General features: G+C 32.6%; 1 protein-coding gene across 17 annotated transcripts in view; it reads left to right on the forward strand.

Moving 5' to 3' along the window:
• The window catches only part of LOC149776646 (RNA-binding motif, single-stranded-interacting protein 2-like), a 437315-nt gene that overhangs the window by 387704 nt on the left and 37242 nt on the right, over positions 1-12369 (forward strand). For 13 of the 17 annotated variants that reach the window (XM_089941160.1, XM_089941163.1, XM_089941165.1 and 10 more), the window contains 4 exons: positions 2689-2783; positions 3640-3683; positions 8537-8714; positions 11097-11201. In XM_089941160.1, the coding sequence (XP_089797286.1) occupies positions 2689-2783; positions 3640-3683; positions 8537-8714; positions 11097-11201 (422 nt within the window). The remainder of the gene's footprint in view (positions 1-2688; positions 2784-3639; positions 3684-8536; positions 8715-11096; positions 11202-12369) is intronic. The other 4 variants (XM_089941164.1, XM_089941166.1, XM_089941170.1 and 1 more) reach the window with 2 other exon arrangements.

The raw sequence follows: 12369 nt of genomic DNA on the forward strand, positions 1-12369 counted from the left end.
AAATTGTTATACTGATTTTATTTGAAGCATCTATATGATTATGAGTGAGGCCAATAGATGTAAATCATTTGAGTTTGATATTATGATTTACTGTTGACAAATACATGAAAGCAATTTGATGTATGATGACTAAGTAATAGAAAGCAATTTGATGTATGATGACTCAGTAATAGAAAACAATTGGATGTATGATGACTCAGTAATAGAAAACAGTTGGATGTATGATGACTCAGTAATAGAAAACAGTTGGATGCATGATGACTCAGTAATAGAAAACAATTGGATATATGATGACTGAGTAATAAAAAACAGTTTGATGTATGATGACTGAGTAACAGAAAGCAACTGGATGTATGATGACTCAGTAATAGAAAACAATTGGATGTATGATGACTCAGTAATAGAAAACAGTTGGATGTATGATGACTCAGTAATAGAAAACAGTTGGATGCATGATGACTCAGTAATAGAAAACAATTGGATATATGATGACTGAGTAATAAAAAACAGTTTGATGTATGATGACTGAGTAACAGAAAGCAACTGGATGTATGATGACTGAGTAATAGAAAGCAATTTGATGTATGATGTCTCTGAGTAATAGAAAGCAATTGTATGTATGATGACTGAGTAATAGAAAACAATTGGATGTATGATGACTGAGTAATAGAAAGCAATTTTGATGTATGATGACTGAATAATAGAAAGCAGTTGGATGTTTGATGACTGAGTAATAGAAAACAATTGGATGTATGATGACTGAGTAATAGAAAGCATTTGGATGTATGATGACTGAGTAATAGAGAGCAATTGTATGTATGATGACTGAGTCATAGAAAGCAATTGTATGTATGATGACTTAATATTAGAAGAGATTGTCTTAATAGAAATAATGGTATGGGCAATAATAATAATAATAGTAATAATAATAATAATAATAATAATAATAATAATAATCAGGACTTTGTATAGCACCTAATCTTTAGAAGCTCTAATCGCTTTACAACATTAGACAACACATATAAGATAAAAAACAATGATATGATTACAAAAACAAACACCATGAAATTAGAAAACATTAAAATACAGGCTGAGGATATTTAATAGATGATAGAAGAGATAGTCCTAATATACATGAGGGTATGGAATCTAAATAATAGAAGAGATTATCTAAATAGAATTATAGGTATGGGCTGTGAATAATAGAAGAGATTATCTTGATAGAAATAAAGGTATGGACTCCAAAATTTTCTTAATAGAAACAAAGGTATGGACTCCAACTGCTCTTAATAGAAATGAGTGTATGGACTCCAGCTGCTCTTAATAGAAATGAGGGTATGGACTCCAGATTGTCTTAATAAAAATAAAGGGATGAACAATGGATAACAGAGATAGTCTTAATAGAAATGAGGGTATGGACAAAGAATTATGCATTCAACAATTCATGCCAACTACCAATGTTATAAGGTGGTGAGGGCAGGGTTGTCAGATTATTAAAGGATCAGTGACACTAAAAATAGCAATATACATACTTGATATTTCAAAATTTTATATGTTTGACTGTCAGCATTGGTTTGATAAACTGGTGGCTCAAATTATAAATTGGACTGAAGACGACTACTGTTCAACATTTGTCAGAGTCAACATCCAATTCCTCCCTATACACAAGGTGAAATAATGTCAAAACTGGCTTGCTTCCCCTTGAATGAAAGACCATTGAATAGCATAGTAACTTTATAGCAGTATTGCATGTCTCTTAACAGGGGAAGCAACTGATACAGACAAATTTCACAGCTCTTTATCAGCCTAGCATGGAAAGATCTTGAACAATGTTGTGTCTTAAGCAGCCAGTGTTATATTAAAAGAAGTATATTGAAAAATACTAACATGTTAAGTGACAGTTATATATTCGCAGATTGCTTTCTGTTTTGTTTATGTTCTTTTGTCTTTTTACATAGGTGGCTTTGACTGTTTTAATCAGTGTTCACAATTATGTTTGGACCAGAACAAAATGCCCTGACATAACTGATAGATAATTAAAACACATATTGAATGCATCAGAGAATGTATAAGAAAACACACTTTAAAAAAGGAGTATAAGTTACTAAAGGCTAGTTTAAAGAAGGAGTACAAGTTACTAAGGGCAAGTTTAAAGGAGTACACATTACTAAGGGCAAGTTTAAAGTAGTACAAGTTATTAAGGGCAAGTTTAAAGGAGTACAAGTTACTAAGGGCTAGTTTAAAGAAGTAGTATTAGTTACTAAGGGCAAGTTTAAAGGAGTACAAGATACTAAGGGCAAGTTTAAAGGAGTACAAGTTACTAAGGGCAAGTTTGAAAAACAAGTATAAGTTACTAAATGCAAGTTTAAAGGAGTACAAGATACTAAGGGCAACTTTAAAGGAGTACAAGTTACTAAGGGCAAGTTTAAAGGAGTATAAGTTACTAAATGCAAGTTTAAAGGAGTACATTATACTAAGGGCAAGTTTAAAGGAGTACAAGTTACTAAGGACAAGTTTGAAAAACGAGTATAAGTTACTAAGGGTAAGTTTAAAGAAGCTGCTGCAGCTTTCACATTAAAATTGTTTGAAAGAGTTGTAATGATACAAACATTTTACATCCAGAAATTTGTATTACTGGCAAATTTATTTGATCTGTATGTCCCTGATTTATGTGTTTTCTTCCCACAGGCTGCACAGAGCCTTTGCTAGTAAAATTTGCAGATGGAGGAAACAAAAAGAAGAATCCTTTACAACAGAAGTTGTCAGCAGATGTAAGTTTATCGGTAAATAGAATATCTTTTTTACACTTTTGTTAAGAGACTATTTTTTAATATATATCAGGGTTAAATGATGTTAAACAAGTCTTGTCTAACCATTTGAAGAATTTACCATACAGTGTACAGAGAGTCAGAATGAAATACCATATACAGCATACAGTCAGAATGAAATACCATATACAGCATACAGTCAGATTGAAATACCATATAGTGTACAGTCAGAATGAAATACCATATACAGTATACAAAGAGTAAGAATGAAATACCATATACAGTATCAAAAGAGTAAGAATGAAATACCATATACAGTATACAGTCAGAATGAAATACCATATACAGCATACAGTCAGAATGAAATACCATATACAGTATACAAAGAGTAAGAATGATATACCATATTCAGTGTATAGAAAGTTGAAATGAAGTACCATAAACATTTAAAATATTTGGCATTATTGTCTATCCAATGGTCCAGTAAGAATGGTCCATCCAATGGTCCAGTAACTCTAGCAGCTAGAAGCACTGTTTCTTTTTCAAGCCTCTGTGGTATAGTAATTTGTTTGTGTTTTTTGTTGAAAGAAAGAAAAATAATAGGACTAAAAGATGTGCTGTTTTACATCTGGAAATTTGATATTACAGGCGTTGCAATAAATTGTTTGGTTTGAATATAGTGCAAAAATGAGCCATAATTTTCCATGATGACAAGAAACATTTAATGGATGAATACAAATTTGATGACCATCATTTACATTGGTGAATTGATATGGAAAAGAAACAGAAGCAAACATGAAGGAAAGTATAGTCTTTACATTAACAGATGACGTTAATTTAGATTTGCTTCTTTATTTCTATTTTTCATTAGACTATACAGTTGGCATATGATCAAGCAGCCCTTGCTCAAAATGGGTAAGTAATTTCTCAGTTATCTCCCTTTGATAAGCACACCATATTAAAAATAGCCATGATTACATTTACTCCCTTTGTAATCGTCCAGAATTATAAACAGAATTCTGGAAGTAATGTGAACTAAATGATCTAAATTTTAAGAATATTTTCATTACATTTTGCAATTTATTCAACAGTAAAGTTTATTTCATCAAATAATAAAGCATCAGATTAAATTTCCTTTTCTTTAAAATTCAAATTACTTGTAACTTCCCCACCCCATTAATAAGATCTATAACTCTTGGATGAACAAAAACATTTCCAGTTATAATGCTACAAACAGTTTTCAGAACTAAAATGAATACGTAGTATGTATTGTGATGCATGGAATATTATTATTTCTGTAAAGAAAATTGGGACTAATGATTCTGTTAATATACACACACAGCTGTATATCCCTGACTGTGACAACATGTATTACATTAATAATCATTTATCCTTGTATGGCTTAGATGTTGTATGTATGCAAGATCTAACCTTCAATGATGACACCTTGTTGAATCTTGACAAATCACTCACTTAAGCAATCTGTGCATGCCTGTCATTACTTCAGCCTACAACCTTGACTGACATCAGTTTTAATGCTTTTACTTTCATTTTATTTTGATGCTATTCATAGCACCATCTTCAGATCTGGAATATAGGTCACCATGGCCAGCATCTTATTAAAAAAATAAAACCAAGAGTTTTCTTATTTGCTTTTATAACTATAACTTTATCAGTCACCCTTTGCATTGAAATACCCTTGTTATTTTTTATATATATTTTTTTTTAATGAATCTTGCCTTTTCCCACAATTGTTGCTTAGAAAACATGTAAAAGTTTGTAAGAAATGTCCATTTGCATAAAATTCTTTAGCTAAATCTATGAGGTTAAAGTGAATCAAATGATCTAATCTTTTTTTATTAGTACTCATTTCTTTGTGTGAAAAGGTTCTCAAATTAGACGCGTTTTTTTATCATTAGTATTTAAGGAAGAGGTGTGGAGTTCACATTCATAAAACAGCCTTATTTATTTTTGTTTCGCATAATTCACGTAAATAAAGTTTGTTCAGAATTATATGCAGTCACATATCTCCTGGGTTTTTTTTCCTTTAAATTTTAGGATACTACAGAAATAACTGTACTGTTTCATAAGAAAATTCTGATGTTTATAAACCATTCTACTATTTTGGGTCAACATTTTACTGCTTTTGTATTCATGAAAAGCATACATCAGAAAAAGTAATATAACATTTACATACATCAAAAAAAGTAATATAACATTTGCATACATCAGAAAAAGTAATATAACATTTCTTGTTATATATTAACTTCTTTATGTAATTTATTTTGACAAATTAAAGGCATTATCAAATACATTTTATTTTGTGAAATGTATGAAATGCACATTAATATACATGTTGACAAGCATAATGAATGAAATTAATGTACATTAATATACATATTGAAAAGCATAATTTCATAATTACAGTGTTTGCCTATCATATTCATCAGCATTGTGAATAAAAAAATTAAAAACAAATTGAAAATCAGAAAATGTGCATTAGTACTGCATAGTGATTTGAACCAAAATATTAAAATTTTTTGACCAAAAAAAATATCATTTATTATATTATGACTATGCCATCTTGGCCATGCCCTGGCTTGATTTGTCTTTGCCATAAGTAAAGGAAACCAAACCTTCACAGATTTCAATTTCATATGAAAATCGACATAATTGCATTTTGTCTCAAAGATAAGACAATAACTGTTTGTAGTTAAACCATATAAGATGACCACTTTAACTGGAACATGCTATTTTAAAATGGCAACCATCAGTTGCTGTGTAAAGGTTTGGTTGTTTCTGTTATCAATATATTCATCCTTATACTTGGAATAGTATTTGTTTTTAACTTTATTTGTTTTTTATACCTTGATTAGTATTTCAAACAGAAGACTTGTATGCGATAGTCTCAATGTTTTTTTTACGGTGGATGTATCCTTACAATGTTTTCAATTGTGGATGCTTGCTTAAAATATTTTTGACTGTTTATGCTTGCTTACAATATTTTGATCAAACTGAGTTACAGTTTAATATGAGTTTACATTTTTGTAAGCTAATTCAGTAATTGCTACACATTTATTTCGATTTCAATTAAATCTTACAATATAAAACCAGTCTCTGTTTGAAATACACAAATTCACTTGAATCATTATGTTGGTAATCCAACTTTTCAACTATTGCAATAATAGGAAAGTCTTATAAAAAGTCTGTCATTTAGTTGGACGGAATTCTTTTAAAAATTGAGTGAATCATCAATCTTGTTTCTGGTCATACTTTTGGTCAATAAAGTACACAAATTTCTCTTTGGATTTCTGGATTTAGTTAATCTCTCATCAAATAGAGCTAACAAGTACCTTTTGGTGTCAAAGCTGTGATTGGCAACATTAGATTTCCTGTCTTGCTTATTTAAGCTGTACTATCATAGAACCATTCACAAACAAGTCCCTAAATTCTGCAGTACCCTATACACTATCATAGAACCATTCACAAACAAGTCCCTAAATTCTGCAGTACCCTATACACTATCATAGAACCATTCACAAACAAGTCCCTAAATTCTGCAGTACCCTATACACTATCATAGAACCATTCACAAACAAGTCCCTAAATTCTGCAGTACCCTATACACTATCATAGAACCGTTCACAAACAAGTCCCTAAATTCTGCAGTACCCTATACACTATCATAGAAGAATCATTCAGCAACAAGTCCCTAAATTCTGCAGTACCCTATGCACTATCATAGAAGAATCATTCACAGACAAGTCCCCAAATTCTGAAGTACCCTGTACACTATCATAGAAGAATCACTCACAGACAAGTCCCCAAATTCTGCAGTATTCTATACACCATCATATAACCATTTACAAGCATGTTCCTTTATTCTTTAGTGTCCTATATGCCAAGTGACCACCACATTCATACCATTCACAAACAAGTCCCCAAATTCTGCAGTATTCTATATACCATCAAAGAACAATGTACAATCATGTCCATGTGTTCTTTAGTGTCCTATATGCCAAGTGACCTTCACTGAACCATTCAAAGACAAATCCCCAAATTCTGCAGTACCCTTTTACACCATCATAGGATCCTTCACAAGCAAGGCTTCTATGTTTTTTAGTGTCCTGTACACCAAGTGACCACCATGGAATCATTTACAAGCAAGTCACCATGTTCAAAAGTACTTTATAGAACCTTTCTTAAATGAGTCCCCAAATTATGCAGTGCCATATAGACCATCACATAACTATTGACAAACATGTCCCCAAATGCTGCATTGCCCTACACACCATTATAGAACCATTCAAAAGTGAGTCCCCAGATTCTGCATTACCCAATAAACCATCATAAAACCATTCATGTGCAAGTCCCTGTGTTCTGTAGTACCTTATATACCATCATGGAACCATTCACAAGTGAGTCCCCAAGTTTGGCATTACCCCAATACACCATCATGGACCCATACACAAGCAAGTCTCCATTTTCTGTAGTACGCTATAATCCATCATAAAACCAGTCACAAGCAAGCTCCTGTATTCTTTAGTGCCCTATGAACCATCATAGAACCATCCACAAGCAGGTCCCCATATTCAGTAGTACCATTTACATCATCATAGAACCATCCATAAGCAGGTCCCCATATTCAGTAGTACCATTTACATCATCATAGAACCATCCACAAGCAGGTCCCCATATTCAGTAGTACCATTTACATCATCATAGAACCATCCACAAGCAGGTCCCCATATTCAGTAGTACCATTTACACCATCATAGAACCATCCACAAGCAGGTCCCCATATTCAGTAGTACCATTTACACCATCATAGAACCATCCACAAGCAGGTCCCCATATTCAGTAGTACCATTTACATCATCATAGAATCATCCATAAGCAGGTCCCCATATTCAGTAGTACCATTTACATCATCATAGAACCATCCAGAAGCAGTCCCCATGTTATTTAGTATGCTTAACACCATCATGGAACCATTCAAAAACAGCAAGTCCTCTTGTACTTTGGTACCCTAACTTTACTGCTTATTGTGATTTATTATCACTACATTATAGTATCCATGGTAACCAGAGACAAGAATGACCTTTAGTTTTTGTATTGATATTCTTTGTATTTAATCATGATTCATTTTATTTCTTTTCTTATCCAATGAGCTAGTTCCTGAAGGACTGCAAATTTACCCCATTGAAGATTGAAATATAAAAAAATAAAAGAATGTGAAACCCTTAAATAAAATTTTCAGAAAGTTAATTATGTTAAATGGCCATGAGAAAGAAACCTCCATAGTGAGGTTAGGAAGCATGGGATTCCTAATTCAAGGGTCATGGATTTGGGTATACACACTCTTTCCGTCCATGTTGGCAGCTTTGCTGTGTTTTGGAAATGGCATTCGCTCCTGTTTCATCTGCATGATGTAGCCAATAATGTGTTGAAAATGCTGTGAAAAAACAAGCAAGATAACTTCACCATCAGAAAATTAAGCAAGAGCTTACTGAAACCAGATACTGAAGGGATTTGGATCAAATGCTTTTACACTTTTATAGAAGTAACCCGCATTCAAGTAGTACTAAATCAACCTGACTTGGATCAAAATAATGAGGTAAATATTTGTGTTGTAGATCATAATCGGAATTAGCCCATTGGATTGTGTAGTATTACATATTAGCATCACCTACCTTGTATTCTTCTGATTGCATACATGTATAGCCGGGTTGTACGCTCCACTAACACTCCTACTTGTCATATTACAGTCTTTACATGCCTTACAGTATGGCATCACCGTCCGGTGCCACGGCTCTTATGACACCAGCAGGACTCGTTCCTAGGTACACAATGGCGCAATCCCCTGCCCCCAGCTATCAAGTACAATCGACACATGCTGGCTGGGCAGTCCATCCACAGTACATTATGCAACCTCAGATGGCACATGTAAGTTTGTAGCCATGGCGAACATGGCGTTCACCACATACTGACCTTTAACCCTTATGCATATCTATTATTTCTCAACCAAGCTCAACTGATCATGTAAAGTTTCAATAGATGACATATAAGGAACCTATATTTGTGTTACTGTCTTGTATGGAGAACCACATAAAAATACTTTTTCTTTAGTTGAACACCCATTGTAATAAATCTAGTATAAGCTTCTGCCAAATTCTTTTCTGAACAGATTATACATTTTACATAATTAGAAATGGCAAAAAGTGGATATTAGTCAAGTCTAATAGCAGATGCCAAATAGTCAAGTGTAATAGCAGATGACATAATAGTCCAGTTTAACAGCAGATGACATAATGTTCAAGTTTAACAGCAAATGATAAAATAGTCAAGTCAAATAGCAAATGACATATTAGTCAAGTCTAACAGCAAATGACATAGACCCTGATCTGCTGTCAAATGCTGTATCATACATGCTTACTTATAAGACATGTCCAACTGCTAACTGCACTGACCCAGATCTGCTGTTGCATAATGCTATATCATATCTGGGTCTGTGCAGTTTGTTAGGAGTAGTCAGTAGAACAAACAACATAGACCCTGATGGGCAGATGCATTATGCTATGGCAGATCAGGTTTCTTTGATGATTGCAGTTTGAATGAACTTTAAAGTGAGTATATTCAGTATGGTCAGATGTCAGGGTCTATCTAGTTACAGTTGACTCAGCTTATAAATAGGTGTATAGGGTACCAAAAACATATCTTCTAGGAGTCATTCATTTGAAATTTAGCCATTAATTAGAAATTTAGCCTTTAATTGGAAATTTAGTTATTAATTGGGAATTTAGTCAAATTGTTTTGCAACATATTAGATGCTTTTGATTTAAAATATTTGTACCTATATGTCAAGGGGAGGCAACTCCTTCTGTCACATTCCTCAGCATCTATTATGTTGATCCAAGACAAATACTGTAAAACTTAGACATTTCTAATTTTGATTTTGTGACATTGCACTTGACCTGCTTTAACCTTGGATGATTAATCAGAAAGTTTCCTCTTTCTGTCTTAGACAGGTGTACTTATACAATAGATAAAATCTCTCATTTGAAATTTGTGAAAGTTTTCTATGTACATGGGTGTCCTTTTTGGAAAAGTTTTCCTAATAGAGTAGAGCTGACAATATTTTTAAAAAATCAGTGTGAGCTTGGTGGTTGATTTGAAAATTATATATAGTTTGGTACATTATATTTATCTGTAGCCATCCATCTTGTGCTTCTTGCATATATTCATTTAGGCAAGCCTATCATTTTCTATACTAAAATTTTCACCATTATTCATCTCTCTAATTAGGCGTATGCCCAATTGAGAGAAGTTTTGATATATTTTATTAATATTGAGGGAAAAACTTGGTTGGAAGAATAAAAAACTGAAGATTTGTGAGAAGGTTCAGGGTCTTTTCTAGAACTGAAAAGAAAATTGAAAATTCCCTTTCTATATTGACAAAGAAGTGGAATTTTCTGAATAATGATTTTTGTGCATTTGGTTAATTTGTGCAGTATATTTAGAAATAGTCTTGAATCTCAGTCATGCATACTAGAATAGACCCTGGAGGTTAGACAAGGCTTCCAGCATGATGGACAGTATATAATGTTCACATACTAATTGATATATCAAATTCATGGCTTACAGTATTAATCAGTTTATTAGTTAATGGACATTTTTTCCCCTAAAAATGTAGAAAAAAAAAAACTTTGGAAAAAAATGGTCAGATGGGAAGAATGAAGACAGAATTTATGGTTACCAATTTTGTGGATTTTGGAGTTGCTACAAGCAACAAATTAATTGAATAATTTAAGATCCCCTTGAGCGGTGTTCTTTTGTGGAAACAATAAGACCCCTTACTGAATCTAAAGTTATATATGAACAGAAATTTCACATATTGCAGAATCACAAAATTGATACCCATTAAAATAAATAAATTGACAGGTTCTGGAGATTATTTTTGAAAATTTCTTAATTGGGTTTTAGTTTCCCTTCAGATCTTTCAATTTGTTTTCACTTAATCTTAAACATTTGACAACAGTGGCCAGACTTCGGATAAAGTTCATTTTGATATTCTGATTATTTGCCACATGTTCACATTAAGTACAATTTTTAATCGATGTTATATTTTGAAACTTGAAAAGAGGTTTCTATTTATTTCCCAAGAAACTTCCACAAATATGTAACTAAGAAACAGGTAAACTTTGTTTTATAGGGTGTAATTTTGTATTTTAAATAAGATTATATATTTTATATTACATATATTTGACATTTAACATTCAGTTGTACATCTTTCAAAATGTACAGCCATTTGGCTCCTGTTTTTGCCAGATGATTCCATCTACAGTTCATCCGGGTAATGCAGGTCTAGACCTTCAGTCCATGCTGCCTACACTCACCACACAAATGGGACAGCTCCACTTGTCCAGTAATTCGGTAGGAGAGGAAATTACCAAAATTAGCTAACACACTGATCAACCAATCACCTCAAAGTTGAACGCAGAACTCTTTATTTCAAGTGCATATGTTCATTGCTTTTTTCTTTATAGGACTGATTTGGACTGCTTCTAACATGTTTATGTTGCCATGGCAACAAGGTTTCTTTCTCTGCCATGTCATGAATATTTGTTACCCTTGGGCTGCAAACCTGGTTGTATGTAAATAACAGAATGAGTTTTTGTATGTGCCCTTTGCTAGAAAAAGTAGTCATTGTTTCTTGCTCTGTATATTTTTTGTGTTATGTTAGCATGTGGGTGCAATAACACGTATTGTTTTAATATGCCATGCCTGTTCTTTAAGTAGGAAAATATAGAAGAGCACGATGACATTTGTTTTTTAAACATCAAACTAGGCAGAAAATATATGCCTTTAAAAAATCTTTTAATGAATGCAATCATAGAATTATTATAAAAGATTACACTCAGTAATGTTTATTTTGTTAATTGAATGGCAAGACATTATGTTCAAAAGTGTTAGGGTATTAAACTAATTGCCTGGTTTGCAGCTTTTCAAGCAGACTGTGTTGGTGTTGTTTCTAGATTAACCCTTCTTTACGGTATCATCAGTCTTTATCTGGGACCTAGTTCTTATAATCAGAGCTAGAGTAATGCTCTAACTATTAGACAACCAGTCAAAATTTGTATACATGTAGATATTACATCAATGGCTTCATTGGCTGCATCTGTTGCTTTCCTTTTAAATAAACATGACATTAGATATAACTAGTAGCCATTTTTGATAATAGTCTTTATATTTTTCATCATTGGATTTTTTTCTTGCCTGTAAAGCTTAGGTTAGACATAGGGGTCACTTTCCTGATGGCATGTTCATATTGGAGAGAAGTACTCACTGTAGGTAAAAGTAGCTCACAGAGACCTTTTACATTCCAGTGATTTTCATTATGTTCATGTATTTAGCTGAGATCAACTGATATCTATGTATATTCATGAAACTTGGTATATTCATAATGGAAGAAACTAATTAACATAAGGAAAAGTAGGTCACAATGATAGTTTTATTTCATTTAGGTCATTTTATATGCCACTATTGCATTTACTGTAATAAAGCTTTGAGTGAATTCATTTTAGAGGACTATTAACTACAG

Source organism: Sinohyriopsis cumingii, chromosome 18 (assembly GCF_028554795.1).
Source record: "Sinohyriopsis cumingii isolate HCF-2022 chromosome 18, ASM2855479v2, whole genome shotgun sequence".
NCBI lineage: Eukaryota > Metazoa > Mollusca > Bivalvia > Unionida > Unionidae > Sinohyriopsis > Sinohyriopsis cumingii.